The sequence below is a fragment of the Gallus gallus genome, chromosome 13 (assembly GCF_016699485.2).
Source record: "Gallus gallus isolate bGalGal1 chromosome 13, bGalGal1.mat.broiler.GRCg7b, whole genome shotgun sequence".
Taxonomy (NCBI): Eukaryota; Metazoa; Chordata; class Aves; order Galliformes; family Phasianidae; genus Gallus; species Gallus gallus.
Window position 1 is genome coordinate 10,926,911 of NC_052544.1, and position 21,853 is coordinate 10,948,763.

General features: G+C 45.8%; 1 protein-coding gene across 1 annotated transcript in view; it reads left to right on the forward strand.

Annotated features, from left to right (window-relative positions):
- Window positions 1-21,853, forward strand: part of ADAM19 (ADAM metallopeptidase domain 19) — a 30,199-nt gene that overhangs the window by 1,393 nt on the left and 6,953 nt on the right. The window contains exons 3-18 of the mRNA NM_001195122.2: window positions 1,722-1,792; window positions 9,078-9,156; window positions 9,952-10,028; window positions 11,994-12,186; window positions 12,357-12,422; window positions 13,605-13,676; window positions 14,515-14,681; window positions 15,450-15,534; window positions 15,783-15,922; window positions 17,486-17,663; window positions 18,342-18,431; window positions 19,277-19,472; window positions 19,755-19,863; window positions 20,353-20,557; window positions 21,027-21,107; window positions 21,686-21,794. Coding sequence (NP_001182051.2) covers window positions 1,722-1,792; window positions 9,078-9,156; window positions 9,952-10,028; window positions 11,994-12,186; window positions 12,357-12,422; window positions 13,605-13,676; window positions 14,515-14,681; window positions 15,450-15,534; window positions 15,783-15,922; window positions 17,486-17,663; window positions 18,342-18,431; window positions 19,277-19,472; window positions 19,755-19,863; window positions 20,353-20,557; window positions 21,027-21,107; window positions 21,686-21,794 — 1,918 coding nt within the window. The remainder of the gene's footprint in view (window positions 1-1,721; window positions 1,793-9,077; window positions 9,157-9,951; window positions 10,029-11,993; window positions 12,187-12,356; window positions 12,423-13,604; window positions 13,677-14,514; window positions 14,682-15,449; window positions 15,535-15,782; window positions 15,923-17,485; window positions 17,664-18,341; window positions 18,432-19,276; window positions 19,473-19,754; window positions 19,864-20,352; window positions 20,558-21,026; window positions 21,108-21,685; window positions 21,795-21,853) is intronic.

The window sequence follows — 21,853 nt, forward strand, 5'->3', positions numbered from 1 at the left end:
GTGTCTCAGGGGTTTTACTTGGTTTGTTTCGAGCAGATTCCTGTTGGCTCCAAAACCCACGTTAGCAAAGCTCATGTGCAGCTGGGATAGTGCTGTTACATGGTTTTCAACAGACTCTGAAGCAGTGATTATTGAAGGGGAAGGAAAGCATTATTAGTAATAGTGATTTATTAGAAAGAATTATTAGTAATAATGATGCTTGCGCAACTTATGTGAAGAGACTGTACAGTCATAGAAACTCCCAAATCCCTTAGTGATGGGCAAGGAAACCTCTCCTGCAACTGGTTACAAATCAGCAGAACAGCAGACCCACCCTGTGATGGACTGAGCGTGTAATTTAGTGAACTAAAACTCAGCCCCTTGGAATTATCCTTTGTTGTATACATTATGGTATTTAATTGCTTTGCATCACCTGATGGAATGTCCTGGAAACTGAAGGACAGATGAACACAACTCAGAGTATGAGCAGGGAGCTGATGGAAGGGGAAGCTTGTAACCTGGAGCTGACAGAGAGATGCCCAAACATACCTCAGCGCTGACAGCCTTTTAACAGCGCATCCTGCTCAGCCTCGCTTTATGTTGCTTTCAGTTGATCTCTTCTGCAGAATCCCCTCTGACACTCAATAAGGCAATATATGGGTTGACCACCTCTCACTGGTTTTCATAGCTTTTTTTTTCTTTTTTCTTTTTTGGCACGCAGATTAGGTGAATTGAGAAGTCTGTTCTTATCAGATGGCTTATTCATCCATTTCCTTTGAGCGGAAATGCTCATTTGGAAACCTGACTACAGCTAGCCCTGCTTTGACAGGGAGGTAAACCATAAAGAACTCCAGAGGCCTCCACGTTGAGCCTCCGGCAAACATATTCTATCCTTGAATTATTTAACTAATATTTTTAACACTGTTTTTGGTGTCTGCATTGCTCCTTTCTATCAGCTCTAGTAATGGTGTTAACTCATCCAGCTGTCCTGCATCCTAGCTCAGGGCTGTGCTTTGGGCTGCTTGTGGATTGCAGACTGGGGCTGTGGCTGCTGTGCTTGAGCTCACAGGAAAGCTGCTGCCATGGTTTCTGCAGCCTGGGACTGATACAAGAGCAGCTGTGAAATAATGTCCCCCAGACCGCTAGGAGTCTGAAGACATCTGAGGGATGCTGTTGCCTGCATCTTACTGGCATTTCTAGGGTGAAAGGAATTTTGTGTAAATCTCTGAAAGAGGCATGATTCCTCTTGTCTTGAAATAGGCTTCTAAAAAAAGCCTTTTTCAGCTGGGATGACAAAGGAAGCTTTGGTTAACTTGCTCATCTGTTTGACGTGTAAACCTCAGGGGCAAACTGGGATGTCCCGTGACACGGTCCTGACCACGATGTGCCCACGAATGGGCTCAGTGCACACCAAGCACTCCAGAACCAGGACTCACTGCCACATCTGAGCCCATCCCTCCCCATGGGAGCTCGGGGACACTGGCTCAGGTGTGGCACCATAGCAGCACAGCCATGCTGCTTACCAGTTCCACGTTAGTGTGGCTGTGCTGTGGGGATGCAGCAGTGCATCTAAAGCCATCGCTTCTCCTCTCCAGCAATGAAGGTTACAGCCTTCCCCTGTGGAAGAAGGCAAGGAGTGCTTTAAGGTCAGCTGCAATATCTGGGGGAACAATTTGTTTTTCTGGATGTGTTCATAGTGGTGATGATTCATGAGTAACAGGCGCTGTCTCTCTTGCACGCAGCATCCACTCCGAGCTGAAGTTAGGATACGGGCAGAAGGCCAGGAGCTCATCTTGGACTTAGAGAAAAATGGGTAAGTGTGCTTTGCTTTGCAGTCTGACATGTGCTCACTAAAGCAATGAATAAGGATTACAGTGAAGTCAACAGGAAAACCTCCACTGACTTAACAGGGTTTTTATAAAGGCAGGATGAGGAAGTACTTTTTTGGACGTCAAGGTTATCCCAGGTCTGAGTCCTCACTGGTGTTAATCAGGCAGCATTCACCGCAAGAAAGCTGTCAGTAAAAAGCAGACTGTGACCTGGTCTGCAGCCTGGAAACTTACGTTTGTATCACAGTTCTTACATTAACCAGAAGATGCTGCTGATGCAGAGAGCACTATTTACCAAATGACTCACTGTGCCTCTAATGCTGTGATAAGAAGAGATGCTGCTTTTTTCTTTCCTAGGAGAAACGATCTGATAGTTTTTATTCCATTAGTGCCCTTCTTGCTAAAGCACACTGAAAATATGCTTTTGCATTAACTGAAATGCAGCCTCCTCTTGGGCATGATCCAGTAACTATGTGAAAGTGTAGGGCAATATGTGTATGGAACCCAGCTGAAACTACAGGAGGGGAAGGTCAGTTGAAGGACCTTTGTCTGGAGGCGTTGCCCCATGCCTCTGGGTTAGTTTCCAGTGGTGGAAGAGCAGTTGGATGTTTAGCTGCTATAAGCTTGTTTTGTTAAGCAGTCCACTTTTACTGATAGTGTTTTAATTTTGAATTGATCTGAAGAGTTATCTATAGAAACACAACCCAGTGTATGTCTACTGGAACTAGTAGAGGGACTATTAACCTTCAAACAATAACCCTTCCTGTATTTTAAATGTATTGCATGGACATCCCAGCCACAGAGCACAGGGACTCAGCTTTTCTCCTGAAAGAGTGAATATATAAGAAGATCTTATCAGCACTGATGGCAGTATGTATACCTAAATTATATTTGGGGTGCCTTAGAGGAAAACCAGATTTTTCTTGGCACTGTGTGCAGCATAGACTGATGGCTGATGCAAGGAATGTGTGTCCTACTGGGTGCTTTTGGTAATAGAAGCTTTTGGTGCAGAAGCTGCTGGGAATTTCAGAGCTGCAAAACCTGGACGCGTTTCTCATTCAGTTGTACACCTGTGTAGAACTAAACAAACAGAACAAGCCGTTAGTTCTCTGTATTTTGGCATTTCTCAGAAGCTATTAAAAAGCAGGCAGTGTAAGCACTGCCATCTTGGTCCTATGTAAGCAGGGAAAATAGCTGTTGCAGGTGACAATTTCAGCAGTGAGCTGAACTTGGAGGTGAGCCTCCTGGGATCTCCTCCTGGTGAGAGGCTGTTGGTCTTAGCATTTGGCACTGACTGTGCAGAGGTGAATTCCCTTCTGGCATGGCAGAAGTGGGGTTCCTTCCAGAATTATGTCACTGTACGGGTGACATAACCACCAGGTGCCTGGTGGGAGCAGGGCTGGGCTATTTCCAGTGCAGGCAAACTCGTCTCTGGTGTTGGTAAACACAATGATAAGAATAAAGGGCTTCCATTGTGTTTATTTCCTGAGATGTATTTTCATTCATTGAGATGTGTATACACAGACTGAAGTGCACACACGCTTCCACTGCAGGACCAACCCCTTTACAAGGACTGCAGATATAGGGCAAGTGGCTTGGAGCTCTTATGTTCTGTGGAGAATACAAATGATTCATGGATAGCAGCACTTCATGTGGGAGACTTTCCAGTTCTCAAGTCCTTGTTCAGGAGTTGTGATGGCACCATCCCAAAATGAAGGTCTGTGAGCATGATTAGGAAAGGCTCTGAGAGCCACCGCTTCCCAGACTTGAAGAGGTGCAGAAGTAGTTCACAGACTCAATCTGAAAGAGAAATGATGAGGCAGCCAGAAGAGCATGAAGTGCATGGGAGCCCCGTGGATGCTGTCATCGTTAGCATCTGTAGAGCACTTATATGGGAAGTGGAGGAATGTCTCTCCTCACTGCAGTGCGTGGGGTCCAGCATGGAGCTGCTCCCAGCACCCAGAGCTCACACTGGAGTGTTGAGTGATGACGGAACAGGGATTTCTTCCCTAAAGGGTCTGTCAGGCACACAGGCAATGCAAGAGAAGCTGCCATTCCCTACTGGGATCCATCCCTTTGGAGCAGTCTGAAGCTTGCTGCTCTGGTTTTGTGTTCCCTTGGTAGTGAGCGTAACAACTGCAAGGAAGGTACCTGGGGCCTTGTGAGTTAAAAAGGTCCCCAGAGGTCTGGGTCATTTCACTGACCCCTGTAGAGGGGCTCTGGAAAGCTGGTGGATTAGGTAACCTTGTTAAGTGCCCACTTGTTAACCAGCCCTTATGGAGAGATGAAGGCGATGAAAATGAGCTTGCTTTGGAAAAGTGAGAGGGAAAAAGCCATACAGATAATTCTTTTTGTTTGTTTGTTGTAGGGACATGCTAGCTTGCAGTGAAACAGCCTGTTTCACATATGTGAAAGAAACAGTCACACTAAGATTGTGATTTTGTACTCAGTGTAAGAAGGACATGGTGTTCATCTGCAGAGGTGAAACACAGAAATTATTGCATACACTTCTTCAAAACCGAGCACAAAACTCTCTTTTGAAAGACCACCCCACCATATGGTTTGGGCTTCGTATATCTAAGAATACGATCATTGCATTAGCAGTTAACATAACGTTGCATTATTTCCTGTTCAGGCACTTAATACAAAGGAGGAACCACACCGCAGTTCCAAGTAGGGGTCACAAAGCCATGTAATGTTTCTGAGGAACAACAAAAGTATATCCCCTGAACGACTCACGCTTCTCTTAAGTGACCCAAAGCCACGTCCTGCAGCTGCAGGACTGGAAAGCTCAAAGCTGCACAAACAACAAATATATGGAAAGATGCCTATAAAACAGCTTTAAAGTTGGCTGGGGATTGGGAGCGAAAGAATCTGAGTTGCAAACATCGGATGAGAAGTGACTTAAAGGCATTTTTTTTAATGAAAAGCAGCTTTGAGTCAAGCGTGGAGGGGATGCTGAGAGTCCTGAGTGTGTGGTGAAGCTGCCTGGTGCGAACCTTTCCTTCCTGGCCAAGGGGTGAGCTGATATTTGTGCAGCAGGAACTTGTGTTGTTTTTTTTTTTTTCTCACCTAAATACCATAGAAATGTAGAACACAGCTGTGTGTTGGCTGCTGCTCTTCCACAGCATCCGTGGTTGTGGGGGGCAGAGCCTGTGTGGGGCCGGTGGAGGTGTGCAGAGTTTGCATGAGGACAGAGCAAAGAAAGCCCAGAGCTCATCTGATCAGGGCTCTGAAGCAATTCAGATGGTTATTTGCTGGATCTGATAAGGAGCAGTATCACTTCCAAGCTATTCCAGCCCCATCCAGGTAGCTGATGATTGCTCCAGCCTTGGTTGATGCCCTCAGCAGTCTGGTAATGGCTCTGTATGTCACCTGTGTGTCACTGTTTCCTGCCTGTTCTCATTTCCAGGGTCTCCCTTCCCAGCTGAGTCAGGAACAGGGGAGGCTGCTGCCCACCCCCAAGCAGGAAGGATATCTGAGATTATTCCACTGATGGGCTACACACTGTCAGTGTCTAATAGGCTTCCTGCATGAAGGGTTAAGGGTTATGTGAGAGGGAAATAGAGTTTATCCTGCTCTGCTGTCTATTGGAGTCATCAGAAAAAGAATGGTGGGATGTGGGAAGCCCTTGCTTCTTTTCAGCCTTCTCCTGGGATTTTCAGTGATTTCTGTGCAGGGCATGGAGGAAAAGGAAATTGAACACTCTAACTTTTCTCTCTGATTCATTATCAGCTAATTTTCTATTTATTTTATTTCCTTTTTCCTCTTGAGGCAAGTTTTATAGTTCCCACTGGGGGTTATGTGGCAAATTTTGCTTGGGTCCTGTAACGTGATTTACACAGTGAGTGTCAGATGATACAGATGACAAAAGGGGCTGGAAAGTGCTTTGTAGCCTGTGGTGTTCTCCAAGATCTTGCAAATAGGTAGTTTAGATCTACTTAAAGGGTTGGGAATCTACTTATTCCTTCCAAGCTGCTGCTCTTTGCACAATAAACATGATCTCAGAGATATCAGCACAGCTCCTGAGGGAGGGAGCTTAAGAGCTCCATGCTTTTTCTGGATGAGACTTACTGATACAAAGAGAAAGCTTTGGAGTTCAGTGGTTTAACAGTGCCAGGTTTTGGCTAAAGAATTCCAGGGAGGTGAAATCCCAGATTTCCCACTAGCGATGGCTACAGACAGCAGGCTCTTTGCGTTGTCAGGGGTGACGTTTTGGAGGTGTTTGTGATGGGGTCACTCTCAGGTTCTCACAATAAATCCTGACTTGAGGGAATGCTTGAAGGGCTGGGAAGTGAGGAATCTAATTCCCTCTCTTACCCCACTTGGATCCTGCTAAAAGGCCGTGGAGCGGGACCACAAATCATAGATGGAAATCTGATATCTTTCTTGGGAGAACCAATTCCCTCCACCTCCAGATGCTGGCAGCCAAGCTGGACAGATTTATGATGATTTGAGGAAATGGACAGGGAAAAAAGATGTCAGAGGAATTGATGGTTCTTACAAGAGCTTCCTGGACCATGTGGCTTTTTTTTTTTTCCATGTACTATTTTGGAGAGCAGTGGGGTGCCGCCTGCTGAGGTGGTTGGGTTCTGCCCCAAGCTCTCTTCCATTGCCTTGTGTGAGGTGCACAGCCTCCCCGGCACTGTGTATTGGTGTGGTGAAAGGGAGATGCCCTGCTCCAGAACATCAGCTGTGCACGGCCATGTGCAGAGCAGGGTTTTGTTTCAAACAATGATATCATTGACAGCTGGGAGTGGGGCCAATGCAGCTCCACGCCGGTCATCAGTAGAAAGTCTCGAGCCATCTGTTACGTTATGGCAGTGAGCCACTCGTGCTTCGTTTGGCTTCCCTGCTTGCACTGGAGCTGTATCCCAGGGCATTCTGTGGAGCAGATCCTGCCAAGATCACAGCCCCTTCCACCCAGTGTGCTGCACACTGAGCTGGATCCGGGGCAGTGACTGATGTTGCTGAAGGTCAGTCGCCATGGGGAGGTGAGAGGGCTGCCCTGGGGCACCCTGAGAGCTCCAGCAGTCCGTGTGGCTGCAGCTGCCATCACAGCTCTGCTCTGTCTGCTTTCCAAAATCCGCTTCTCCTATGAGTTGATCAATGCCTCGTACTGATTACCCCTCTAATCACCAACTCCATGTTTTTATGATGTGTGCTAGTGATCTGCCAGCTGTGTGAACGTCTCTGAGGCATTTACATGATGTTATTTTCGCATCCAAGCTTTACAGGCATTCAGTTTTATCTACAGCTGTTGCAGAGGTGGGCTGTGTAATAGGAAAGAAATATCTAATCACGCTGTATTTTTCTATATTTCCCTCCTCCATCAAGGATCTAAGCTCTGTTCTCCTACGGAAGCACTGAGTTGGGTCTGTCAGCATTTGTAGGGCTGAGCTTCCCTGGAAACCTGGCAGTGACTGTCCCAAAATGATGGCAGATAAAGGCCACTGCTCAGGTTTGGGGGTGACAACATCTCACTGATCTCTTCTGTTTACCCAACTTGTACACACAAATAAGAGGAATGAGCTGGACTGGTGCGCGGTGAGATGTGAAGGGTTCTTTTCTATTTGTTTATGCTTTGGTGGTAAATGTGATGCTCTCTGAGGAAGTGAGCTGGGCTGGAAGTGGACTTTCACAGGCTGTGAGGCTTAGTCGACCCCTGAGGGTATTGCAAGATGTCCTGTTGTCTTTCCTCTTTTCTCACCGCCCTCCCCCCTGCAACGCTCTGCAACAGCTCTCTGCTGTGCTGGAGCCCCAGGGCTCCCCTGTGTTACAGCAGGGAAAGGCCTTCAGAACATAAGACAGCACTGATCAGCTGGAGGAGCCATGCTCCCAGTTCAGCAGATAAATATCTCTAAAAATGCAGGCATCTCCCCCATGACTCTGAGATTGAAGGTAGGAGGAGGTATGCATGCTGTGTGTGCTGTGTGCCATTATTCCATGCCCCAAAAGCCAGGTGCTGAGTGGGAAGTGAAGGGATAGATAAGTTGTGGCCACCAAGATTCAAAGCATGGGGGAATTTTATGGTGCTGGAGAAGAGAAAAACTGGCTATTCATAGTGCATGCTTTCCAAGAATAATGGAGCAGGAAGCAAACAGAGGCGTGCTTGTTTGGGATTTAAACAAGTAAGCTGTGCAAGCCCCAGCTACTGGAAATCTACAGGCTGGTGTCTAATTCTGGCTGTAGCAGCACAAAGCAGATTCACATTGGTTTCATGTCTGCTCTCGAGATGACAGTCTCTTACACAGACCAGATACCTGCCAGAGCTCATTGCTCAAGGCAATTTCCTGCCAGTTAATGCAATCTGTTGATTAAACATTTGTTTCTTGCAGCCTCATGCTGAGCAAGCTACTGCAGTCAGGGAGATGAAGGGAGCTCTTTCTTGTGGGATGGCACTTCTGGGCTTATCTTTGGTTTACAGATCCAGATAGCTGCAAATTCAGCCTTGTGAATCACTGACAAGATCTAGTGATGGGAATTGGCACATCAGAAAGAAACAAAATGAGCCTTCCTGGGCTACAGTGACCTTTGAAAGTGGAGGTAAAAGCTGTTGAATTCTCAACACTAAATGCTGTCGAGTAAAATGGTGGCACATGGATCTGTTTGACACAAGGCTGCTGAGCAAGTGTGCTGGATAGATGGGGCATGCTGTATGCCCCAGGGTTCTTCTCCAGTTTTTTTGGAAATGAGGCTATTGTTTAAAAGAAAGGAAAAAGTTTTAAGGCTGTGTTATATTGCTGCTGAGATAGACACAGGATGTGACCTTCTTGCTTTGGCCCAGATTTTGACTTACTGTACTTTTTTACATCACTGTTTAGAAAATGCAGATGTTTAAAAAAAGAGGGAAGGCTGTTTCCTCTGGAATCAAGTCAAAATACTTACTATTCAGTGCACAGGAGCACCTTTTATAGGCTTTTGGCTTGATCTTGGGCTGAAGACAGGGACAATATTGTCTGTACATGGATGACATGATCAAATTTAAATGGGGGAATCAGCAGTTTCCTAGGACAAAGATGTGAATTGGCTTCTGGGCAGAAGTTGCAACACAGAAGCAGATTGGTTTATAATTGTGTTCAGATTTGGGCACTGGAGAGTCAGAGTTTGAGACGCACACCAATGCCCAGATGTGTCCTGAGCTGGCCTTCATTGTGCTCAACCTAATTCCATTATACGTGGGCATAACTTAGCAACGCAAAGGAAACCACACAGTGCCTTGTATCATTAAAGGACTTTTTTTCTCTCCTTTTCCCCCTGTAACTGCAGAGACCTGTTTGCACCAGGCTACACTGAGACTCACTACAGCCAGAAAGGACAAGCACGGACCATCCCACTGGCCCACACTGTGAGTGCTGACACCTGCAGTTGAATGGGAGGGTGGTCTGGCTTTCTGACCTGGGGTGTTCCAGCAAGAAAGCATCTCCATCATCAAAAAATTGGTAAAAACACCTTAGTGTATTGCCTGTACTGTGATGTGAGAGCCAAGGTCAGCCCCCAGGATCGCTTCCCTCTGTGGGTGCTGGGGATTAATTCATTCCTCCTGCTGCTCATCCCCTTGCTTTTAATTCTCCCACTAGGTGCTTCATGCTGGGAAGAACCCAGCCCGAGTAATTCGGCTCCGCTTGAGTAACAACCCCCATGAATTACTGCTCTCACGCTGCCTTTGGCTGATTTACCAGCACTGAGTACGCAGTGGCACAAAGATGTGCATTGGTTACGACATAAAAAATAGAAGACAAAATCCCCATGAGATCATCTTTATTGCAGCTGCCCCGGGGCAAGGGGGAGGGCCATGGTAGATACATTGGCATTCATGCCCCAAAGCCTCCTCATCCCTACCAGAGGCTGCCTTTGTCCCGCAGATGAGGACTTGCTGCTGCCATGCTGTCACCCTCTGGGACACATCTTTGAGGGGCTGACCCAGGGCCAGCTGCCACCAGCAGGCAGCTCCAGGTCAGGTTTCATGCTGCAGCCGTCTGAGGTACATCCTTGGGGATTTCATTGATAGATGCCACGTGCAGCAGAAAGAAAGCAATTACAGGAGTGTTGGCTGCACTCAGCTGGGACTTACTGATGTCTAAATGTAATGCATGTTAAACTGTGAAATGGATTGTCAACCCTTTGCCCCTCTGCCTTGCAGGAGCACTGCTTTTACCAGGGGGTGGTGCGGGGCAGAGAGCACTCCAGCGTGACGCTTAGTTCGTGTCAAGGGCTGCGGTAAGTGCTGGGGCAGATCTGCTCCCCAGGATCTTTCTGGGCAGATGGGCTTATTCTTATATTCCACCCCACCAGGAATGTCTGGGTTCCTGGGTGTCAGGGGAAAAGCTGAAATCTGAAGAGCACTGATGACCACAGCTTCCTATACAGCTCCTAGATTGCTTCCCCGTCTGTGCTGGCAACATCAACCCATGCATCAAATGACTCCAACATGGGAGACCCCTTCCATTAAGTGACGTAGGGCTGTGTTCCTTATGGAGGCCCAGACAGGTCTTGCCATGTCCCAGCCCAATGCTCTGGCACTGCTGCAGAAACCAGCTCCTTCTCCCAGCCTCTCCCAGCTGGATGGTTTTCATGCGTTTTGGGGCAACCTTCTGATCTGAGCTTCCTCCCATCAGCCCCACTTCCTCTTCTCGCTCCCTGCTTTCTCCCTGGGTGGTGCAGGGTTGTGTGTTATGCCTCTAAAACCTTGGCTGTTGTAGTAATGGAGTCTCTGGCAGAAAAAAGGCAGCCTGTATGTGTTCATTTACACCAGCTTGGGGTCTGTTTCCTAAATACCACGTGCACTTTATTGATATTAGCGGTCATCTGCCCTCGAGAGCTGTGGGACTTGGCCCAGCCAGGAAATAGCCCTTGCCAAAGCAAACCCCAGAAGTCTTAAGTGGATTTACAGCAGGCCAGAGAGCCCATGGAGATAAACAATGCAGTGCGGCCACCTGTGGTCTGCAATAAATAATCTAAAATCAGTCACAGGTGTGCTCTTCTGCCAGCCTGCATGTTCCCCCACTCTCCCCTCCTAGATTAAGGAACACAGCTGTCTGAGTGCATGTACAGCTTTCTGCACCCCTCAGGCCACTATCTGGGGGTGTTAGGTGCTCTGAAGCCCCCCCAGATCCAGCACAGAACCTGTCCCTGTGCAGGAGACGTGACAGCATCCCAGCACGAGGGGTTATTGTGCCAAATGCATATTACTGTGATTTCAGAGGGGTTCTGAGTTGATTTGTGGGTTAGGCTTTTTGGGAGCAGCTGGAGGAAAAATGGGACAAAGGATAACAACAGCTCACTGCTTTCCTTGAAGCTGTGTGGCTGCACTCGCTCCTGTAAGTAGCCATGGGATGGAAAAAAACAGGCACATGAGCTGTGCCCCTGGGAAAGCACTTTGAATATGATCACAAGCTCACAAGGAAAGCACTTTGCAAAGTTGCATGTATTATTTATCACTCCTTTTGTCAGGCACTCGCTCATTTGAGGGTGAAGCAGGGTTTCTTTGCAAAGGGATGTTGCATGGGGTGGTGGCACGGGATGGGGCGGGCAGCTGGAGAAGGCAGGGCTGTATGAGGACATGGGCTGTTTGGGGGACAGGCACTGGTGGTGCCCAAAAGTGGCATTTGCTGTAAGGGAAAAAAACAAAAGTAGATTATTAATTGTTAGATGGAATAAAATGGGAAAATATCTGTGTTATGGTGACACTCACTACTTGTCCACATCAGTGCTTTTATTCTTTCCTTATACAATAAAACAGAGAGGGAAATGAAAGGGAGACAAGAAGGAAATCTGCGAAATGAAGGAGACAAAAATGCTGTTTTTCCTATTGACAAAAAAAAGCTCTTCATTATTTTTAGGTCAGTTCTGTTGCAGACAGTTGTTTTGATCCACTGAAAAACTGCCACTGAAGGAAAAGCTATACCGAAAAAAATAAACAATAATAATACAAAAATCAGTCCTTGTTGCAGAACGTGCACCAATAACCCTTTAACTGACTGTGAGAGCCCATTTGAAAAGTTTAAATGAAAACCAATGGATCCCAACCTTCTGAATTCAAAATATTCCTATTCTTCTGACTAAGTCACCAGCCTGGCATGGAGAAATGCCTCACCAGGGCCAGCCAGGAATGCAGCAGCAGGATTTGACTCTATTTGCTGCAGTAGTAACTGGGTTTCCTTCCCACTGCTTCCATTCCAACAGAGGCCTCATCGTACTGAGAAGCAATTGCAGCTATGTCCTGGAGCCGCTTCCTGACAGCCCAGACCAGCACCAGATCTACAGGCTGGATGACCTGAGGATGCCAGCAGGAGCCTGTGGCCACCAGGGCTCCATGGCCACAGGCAGGAATTGGCTTGGGGACTTTGCAGCTGGGGTGAAATTCCCCAACCACAGGGTGAGGAGGGCTTTGAGCGGCTCCCAGCTCACTGCTGTAACTCTGTCACGTCTTGAGGAGTCTGTGTGTGATGGGGTGGGGTGATTGGCTGGTGAAAAATGGCCTGTAAGTATGTTTTATAAGAGTTTCTTGGGGAATGTTGGGGAAAATAACCTGTGTTGCTGCTGCAGGTGAGGCGGGAAGCTCTGCAGGCTACGAAGTACGTGGAGCTGCTGCTTGTGGCTGACTATGCAGAGGTGAGGAAGAGAGTCCTGTGCCCATCACTTCTGTCCCCTCTGCTGCCTCTATCGGCCAGCCTTGACCTGCACAGAGATACAGGCTGTGACAGGGATGAAGGAGTAGGCCTGGGACAGTCTTTGTCTCCCAGGGTACCAGTGATCCAGAGCAGAAAGATCCCACATCTCTGTGGACATTTGGGAACTCCTTCACTACCCCTCATTGAGGACAGGAGGGATGGCCTTCAGCTTAGGGTCACCTGCAGGGTTTCCAGGAGAGATGTGCATCTATATTTCATCTCTAGGGAAGATAACTAAGATTATCCTCTGCTTCGAGATCTTGGCATGTATATAAATAAATAATAATGATGTTTTCAGTGCTCCAGATGATGGAATAGGGCTGGAAGAGGCCCATTGAATTCAGCAGTCCCTCCTTGTCTCCTGAGTGGATTGCATGCCAGACGTAATTAGCGACAGTACAAACCTCACAAAGCAACACTGGTCGTTTAAGCTCCAGCACAGACTGGACTCAGGCTGATTCTATTCATAATTTACAGCTGGAAGCTCGAGCAGTGAAAGCCACGTAGTGCTCTGGGCTATAATTTATTCTGAACAAAAACAGAGACAAAAATCTGTTTGGTCTCCTCTGTTAGGCAGCAAGATGATAGGGAAACTGAGAGAACATGTTACACCCAGGAACTGCCATATGTTGTTCATCATTTTGTTAGATGAGCTGCAGTAAACGCCCTCACAATATAGCTGTTAACTGCCTTTACTTCACTGCTTCCCCTGCAAGGAGAAAACTCCTAGCTTTTGCAGTCTGTTTAATAGAAACCTTAATATTTTGCAACTTTAAATCCTTGAATCAAAACACTGGTTGCCAAAATTAACTAATTACCAGGTAGTTCAATAGGCAAATCTGTTCTTTTTGGTTGTTACCATGTATTGTACCTGACAAACTTCCTGTCACTTGCATTTGGGTTGCTCCACTAAGTTCCTACCACTGCTGGAAAAATATCCCTGTCGTGGGATGCCAGGGGTGAATTCTGAATATGCATCTACAGGTGGGTTTACAGTCAAATATACAGCAAAGAAAGGCTTTTGAGCATCAGCTGGTATCTACCCTCTTATTCCAATATGCTTAAACACATTTCAGCTCTTCCTAGTTGTCATTGTGCCTCCTGACATGTTTGTTTTGTTCAGGTTCAGAAGCATCATTTCAACATTGAAGCAACGAGGCTTAAATTAGTGGAGGCTGCTAATTACGTGGATAAGGTGAGATCCGGTGTGCATGAACTTGTGGAAATCAAAGCCCATATTGTGCATTATGAGAATTAATTGTGAGGGGGAATACTGTCGTCTTGGGGAAGAGAATAATGCTTTGGCAGCACTCCCCAGTGACTCAGGGAGAGAAGATCATTTTCCAAGTAATTCTCTTGTTGGACACCAGGGGTGGGGTGAGGAGGTCTCCATTCCTTACCATGGAGTCAGCATAAGCCTCTCTGTATTTTAATGCATCTCTGTATTAACTGTGTTATCTAAATAGAGCTGTTGACAAGGAGCTGAAGTGCCTTCTTTCTCTTCAGCTCTCTTTGAATTGTAGAAAGCCTTGCAAATAGAGCAGGAAAGAGCCTTCAGAGCTCATCCTTGCAGTACTACCCAGTGCTGTTGAAGTAAACATCACAGCTTTTCAAATCTGCTCCCTTCAACTCCTTCCTCCTCCCTCTTCCTACCCTGCCCAGGAAGAGTTGTCCTATTTGTACTTGATGTGGGCAGCAGATTATTTCCTTCCTTTATTCAGGGATTTTAACATATCTCAAGATTAACACGATGTCAGTCTCCAGTCTTTGTGCTTTTCTAGATTGTATCTCTGTCATTCATTAAAAAATGAATGTTCAGCATCTCTCATACAATCCAATTTAGCCTAGTGGGTAGTGCACTTCTCTCTTTGCAGAGCCACGGTGCCAAGTTGTGATGCATTTCCAGAGGGGACATCATCTCTGGACATGCATTTCTCTAGTAGCATTTATCAGTGCTTACACGAGGTTTAAAATGCGATAAAACAAATCACTAGTGCTCATTTCTGTTTTCTCTTCCCTCCTATACCTGTCAGTTTTACAGGTCCCTGAATATCCGGATTGCCTTGGTGGGGCTGGAGATCTGGAGTAATGGGAACAAATGTGATTGCACTGAGAATCCTTACTCCACCCTGAAGTCCTTCCTGGCCTGGAGCAGCAAGGAGCGGGTGTACAGAAAACACGATAATGCCCAACTAATCACGTAGGTTTATTTCGCCTGAAATAAGCTGTTTCTGAAAGTGTGTTGAGTGGGTGGGAAATCAATATTTGAGGTTGTTATTTTTTTTTCCTAAGATTTAGAATGGAAGATTTATATAGTGGCCACTCAACTAGCATTAAGCCCTGGCATCCAGAGCAATATCAAGAAAATCTGAACAGGATCTGTAAGCACTTTGCAGAAGGTATCCATCCCTACTTCACCCTGCTGAGATGCAGGGAACACAGTGGAGGACCTGGCTGGGAATCTGTGCCTCACGCTGCTGATTTCATTACAGCCAGCAGTAGCTATGGGCAGGAATGCAAATGTCATTAGAAAAAAAAAGTCTGCAGCAACTCTCAGAGCTCCTTGCCTCTCTCATGGTAATTTATCCTTCAGAAAATAATGCTGAGTCAAACAGCAGGCTTAAGGTAAATTAGATATTCCCAACCAGTACCAAACTAAGAATCCAGAAATATTATTTTCTGTACCTACTGCAAAGCTCAACAGAGGGTGCTTTCTTCCACTAGACAATTATCAGAAAAAAAAGATTGGCTAGTTGGTCCAGAAAGCAAACTATCAGTCCAAGAAAATTAGGTCTTAAGGCTATGTATGTCTATTGTAATGTCCTGTGTTGAAGATGGTACTAAAGAAAATATATTCAACTGACATGTACACTGTAAAAAGCTTGGGACAGCAGGATGCTTTTTTTTTCCTCTGCCTTGCCTTCAAGTGCCTTGGTGCCATTTTGTGGTCTTTCTGGGTTGATTTTAGGGGTGTGCCCTTCCAAGGTACCACAGTAGGTTTGGCTCCCGTGATGTCCATGTGCTCAGATTTCCAGTCAGGAGGAGTAAACATGGTAAGCTATTGCTAATGCCTGATGTGATGTTTCTTGTCAGCAGTCAATACAAACTGTAGATGCCTCCTAAAGTCCAGGAAGAAAATATTTCCTCTGAAAACCTCTAGCTTGCCTGCTTGTAGGCAGCAGTGCCTTCAGTAGATGTTTTCTATACGTAACAATGAGAAGTGCCACTTCACCCCGTTGATCCAGAGGTGCACAGGACAGGCACAGGTGACATGCTGACCTACCTCTTTGGTCTTGCACAGGACCACTCTGATAACGCCATTGGTGTTGCTGCTACCATTGCCCATGAGATGGGCCACAATTTTGGCATGAATCACGACTCATCTGGCTGCTGTACCACCCGTGCGGAGGAAGGAGGCTGCATCATGGCTTCTGCCACTGGGTGAGTCCCATGGCCTTGCTGGGAGATGCAGAGAGTTTGAAGGGGTGAGATCTAGAAATTCAGAGTGAAGTGGGCCTGTTGCTGGGTGTTATAGCCAGTGTGTTTATAGAGATAATACTGCTGAGCAAATGCTGGTTCGTGTGTCAGTAGTAATTTGCAGAATTACCATTGAATTTTTTCCAGTCTGAGGTTGGGCTTGAGTATTGGAGCAACACATGAAGCTCTAAGCTGGTATAGAGGCAATTTTTCCTAGCTTCTGTCCTAACAGATGGTCCCAGGGCCTCTCTATTCCCTCATCTCTGAGTTTGTGTTTTCCACTGTGTCCTACCAAATGATCTATCACCCCAAAGCACGTTCAATGCATTCACACACACATCCTTTTCCACAACTTGAGCTGGCTACTGCCAGCAAGCACAGAGAAATGAGGGGTGACCTGAACATGTTGGGGTGTGTCACCATGGTGTTTCATTTCTGTGTTGCACAGAAAATACAAAGATAGTTTACAGGGTTTTTAAAGCGCCTCCCAGAAAATACAATTTTGTCTTTTATAACATGATGAAGAAAAGAAATAGGATTCCTTCAGGAGAGAACTGGTCTTATTAAAAGGCACAGTGACAGGGTCATACTTCTAACTCAGGAGACATGAAAACAGGTCCATTGCTTGTTGTCTTCAGCATACAGCTTGGTTTCAGTGAGTCATGGGAAGCCATTGAAAGGGAAGGAATAGGTCTTTTTTGGAGAAAAGGGAAGTGGGTGATTCTGGAAACCCACAGGAATTCCAGAGCTCATTCTGGATGAGGAACCACAACAGCTTCTGTATTTCAGTCATGCAAATATGCTAGCCAAAACCATTCACTTAAAGCCATGTTCCTTGTTTCCCCAAGTCTTCCTCCTTGGCAGATTTAAACAAAACTGTCTCAATTAAACACCTTTTATGTGAGCTATTTCTTCCAAATATGGAAAAATGTTCAGATAAACATTGAAAACACACTGGCATATGGGTAACTATTCAGTGCAGCACATGTGCATACATGCATGGTCAAGAATAGAGCGCATTGATACAAGTATACTTGCAAAGAAAATTCATAATCCATGTAAGAGAACATATTCAAGTCCTTTGCAATGAGGCAGTAAAAACAAAAAGGGAAACATTTTTAGCAGCTAAATTCACAAGTAGTTACTCATGGTCCAAGTGCTGATTCTCAGACTTGTTAGAGCAGAGGTGAGCCATGGCTTCAGTGCTGAGCAGGTAAGGACTGCTGTTCTTGTCAGCTCTCAGAGTGAAGTCTAACTCAACATGTATTTTTTTTCACAGGAAAGTTGTTTTTTAAAGGCATTACTAGACTGTCTTGCAGAGCAATCTCACCTCATTTTCAAACGAAACCCGAGTAGATCTTAATTTGAACAAGCACACAAAACTGCAATCTATCTTTATACAGTTTCATAAATTTAAGAGGAGTGGTGTTCTCTGGCACTGTTAGGACTGGTATGTGATCACTTTTGGTGCTCTGAACCATTGTCTGGATCTGTCATGATGTTTTTCTGCACTGTGTTCATATTCAGGCACCCATTCCCCAGGGTGTTCAACCAATGCAACAGGAGAGAACTGGAAAAGTATCTGCACTCAGGTGGAGGGATGTGCCTTTCCAACATGCCAGATACCAAGAGAATGTATGGAGGGAGGAAATGTGGAAATGGCTACTTGGAAGAAGGGGAGGAGTGTGACTGTGGAGAGGTGGAGGTGAGTTGTTCTCATCGAGCTGTTTGGCTTTTAGTTGGGACACAATGATTGTATTATATACTTTGCAAATGCAATTATGTGATATGTAAACAGCTTTTGTTTGTGCAGGAGATGAGCTTTTCTGCCCTGGATGTAAACGTATATGCAATGTAAATCAAGACAGTAAAATATCATGTCTAACTAAGTTTATATTGCACAGCATAATGTACCCCAGAACTCAGGGTGGTACAATCCACGATAAAACAGAGGTGATGGAAAGTTCATTAAAATCTTACACATCGCATTTTCATGCATGTAGGTAAAGTGCTCCTCACCTACAGCTCCGTTCTCTGTAAGGATGGGGCTTCTCTCTTCTCACAGAATTGCAGCTTGCTTCTCCATATCCATACTCTGACCAGTAAGTCAAGGGGGAGCTGAAACCAGCAGCCCATACTCAGCAGAGGTAATGAGCTGAGCCTTTAGTACCAATCCATCCAGCAGAAGACATTAATATGCAGTAGTATAATTTGGCAAATGCTGAGTTTCAAGAATATATTGTGGAAGGAAGGCCGATCCTCTGAATATAATTCATCTTGTGCGAGAACAGATCAGTGTCACCATCACGCTTTGATGCTCTGATGAATTCTTGTCCTGAACTTGCCTTGTAAACAAACCATGCTTCATCCTGCTTTTTTCCAGGAATGCAATAATCCCTGCTGCAACGCCAACAACTGCTCCCTGAAGCTGGGTGCTGAGTGTGCCCACGGCAGCTGCTGTCATGAGTGCAAGGTGGGCTTGTTGGATTTTCTTTGCATGCATTTGCACAGTGGTGTGTGTAGATCTGGTCTGTGGTCCCAAGGCTGTAAACTGCAGGACAGGGCAGACATAGGGATCATACAGTTTTTCTGTATCACTGGAGCTTGTGAAAAACAGTTTCTGATCTAGGGACCAAAGACCTTAAGGTTTGACCTCAGATTCTCTAGAATGAAAATAGGTAAATATTTCTCTTCAGTTTATTTAATGTTTGCATATGTATTGCATGCTTTTAGTGACCTATCCTAAGCAGGTGAAAAAAGTTTTTCCAGGAATCCATTTGGACTCTCACTCCTTTCACAAGAGACTTAAATAAACCTCCTAGATGTAATTGTGTACGTCCTTCCACCTGTGTCCATGGTAAACTCAGAGCAGCTGGAGACAGAAGTTGCACGTTAGGAAAATGTCTCCAGCAGTGATGATAGACACTGAAACACTCTTCCCAAACAGGGAGGTTTTTTAGAATAGATTACACAAACATGTCAGAAATGGTTTAGGTGAATCAGATTCTACCCCTGTGTGGAGAGAGGTGGATCAGTGTCCTCTTGAGATCTGGCAGCCTCGTTTTCTCTGCATACTCTCATCCTTACCTGGGAAAGGGATACGGTCACCAATTCAATTGTACACAGCTCATTCAGTTAATGAAGTTAGAGTTATTTGGATCACTGCTGACCTCAGAAAACCTAACAAAGGGCGGATGAAGGGATGAATACAGTGGCATTTTTTTTTTATCTACAGAGAGACATTGTGCAGACATGAAACCATCAATAAGCCAAGCCATGATTCCATCTTTTTTTTTTTTTCACTTGGTATCATTTTAGCTGATGTCTCCAGGAACTCTCTGCAGGGAAAAGTCAGGACTGTGTGACCTCCCAGAGTACTGCACTGGGCAGTCACCATTCTGCCCCTCCAACTCCTACCAAATTGATGGGGCTTCCTGCGAAGGAGGAAAGGCATATTGCTATAATGGCATGTGTCTCACATACAAAGACCAGTGCTTGCAGCTGTGGGGGCCAGGTAAGGACATGACTTGCAGTGTGCTGTATTGTTCTTGGAACACACAATGTGATACAATATCCTGCTGTTATTCACTCTGTGTATGGCAGTAGTACCTTGTGTATATATTCTCAATGACAAAGCCTGAGGAACTTCTTCTCCTGCCTTACTCACTTGGAGAACGAAACACAAATTTCCCATGCTCAAACCATGTCAGATAAATGACAAGTGAGTGGTTGGCATAGGGTGAGGTGGCTGCCAGGTCCCGCGGGAATCAGCCACATGAGAGTCTCTCTCATGCAGGAGCACAGCCAGCACCAGACACTTGCTTTGAGAATGTCAATGCTGCTGGAGATGTCTACGGGAACTGTGGGAAGGACGTCTACGGCAACTACAGGAAGTGTGAGAAAAGGTAGAAAGCATGGCAGCTGAGAGTTGCTGTCTGGAGATGTTTTTTATATGTTACAGAATTATGGGCCAGTAGACAAAAATAGGCCATACTTTGGTTTCCATCCATCTCTCACACCTGGGAAACCAGCTGCTTCCTAGTAGGACAGACTGGAAGCATTAACTTGAGCATTTTTCCCTACCTTTTGCATTTAAATAAAGCTAGCTGATACTTTTTCTAGGCACAGGAAGATGGGATTTTCAATTCTTTAAGCTGAAATGTAGCTTCCTAAAATGCTCTATGATTTTCCTGAGGCTGGCCTACCTCCAGAGACAGTGGGTAGATCCCTCAGCACCCATCAAACAATAGTGCTTGGGCTGGCTTTTGGGAGGTGCTTGCTCTTTTGCCATTGAGCAATGCCTCACACCGATGCTTTAATTCACGTGCAAATCTGAAGCCTGCAAAACATTCATCTAGCCAGAAATAATCACTTAGCCTTTCCTTTGAAATCAGGGATGCCAAATGTGGGAAGATCCAGTGCCAGAGCTCTGCTTCCAAACCTGTGCTGCCCAATGCCGTGCCCATAGACACAACTATCACCCTGCAGAGGACGCGGGTGAGATGCCGAGGGACCCACGTGTACAGATTTGAGAATGAAGAAAAGGAGATGCTGGACCCTGCCTTGGTGTTGACAGGAACAAAATGTGGGAGCCATCATGTAGGTACAGTTCCTGCTTGTAATGGTTTGGGGCATTTCATGGTATCACTTTCCCATGTAGAAAGTGATGATTATCAAGGCACTCATTTGTTGTCCAATGTCTTTCCAGGGGATTTTTATGTTTGTCAGAAATTAATTTCTTAGGAGTTTCTGAGTAGTGGAAGAATATACACTGAAGGTCAAACCTTAAGACTTCCCTAGATGAAGCCTGAGGACAAAGCAAAATCCGGGGGTTGCTAGCTGGCTGAGATTGTGTGTCTCACTTCTAAAACAATTAGAAATCAGGATGTACAACAGCTTCACAGATCTGTGACACAGACGTGGCCAAACGATTGGCTTCTGAGCTCCTACACCTCTCACTGATATGTGTCAGCTGGGCTATAGGGTAGTGGTTAAAAGTTTGCTTAGGCAGTCATTTGGTATGTAACTTGATGAGCTTATATTGAGTTTTGGGATTCTTTCTCTGCAGGTTTGCTTTGAGGGACGCTGTCAGAACACATCCATCATCTTTGAGTCTGAAAGCTGTAGTGAGAAGTGCAATGGCAATGGGGTAGGTGCCTCCTTTTTGTCTCTGTTCCAGCCTGAGGCAGGATGGGCTGCCATCCATCCATGGATTGTTGTTTGGCTCAGTTCTGACACCATCCCTAGGTTTGATCTGGCCTTCTGTTCCTTAATTATTAGTTTGCACCTACATTTCGTGATTCCATTTTCTGGTCTAATCTTCATGGTCCAGTTTAGATTTAGTTTAAAAATAATAATAATAAAAAAATCAGGCTTAGGGAAAAGCATAGTAAAAAGTCTAATTTGGAACAGTTTATTACAAATTTTGCTCTGCTGTTCCCCCACAGAATGGAAAGAAAAGGCTGATGAGAATATTTTAGAGCTTTTGCTAGTGTTTCTAGTACAAAATATCATCATCTTTCCATCCCATTGGTTCATTTAGGCAAGGAAGTGGTAAGCATACAGCAGTGTGTGCCTTGAGTAGCTCAGAAGGCCCCAGGACTCACCCCACCGTCACTCCCAGTCTGCTCCCTCTTATATGGTCCTCAAGGTTATAGGAAGCAAATAGCAGTTGCTGCCAGAATCAATTTAAACACTGCACTGAGTCTCTGAGTATTCCTGCTCCAGGTCTGCAACAACAACAAGAACTGCCACTGCAACCCGGGATGGGCCCCCCCGTTTTGCAACAAGCAGGGGAGGGGAGGGAGCTTGGACAGTGGCCCTCCATCACCAGAAGGTGAGTGGGACTAACATTGGGGTGGCAATTCAGAAAGACTTGGGATAGCCTGGGAGCAG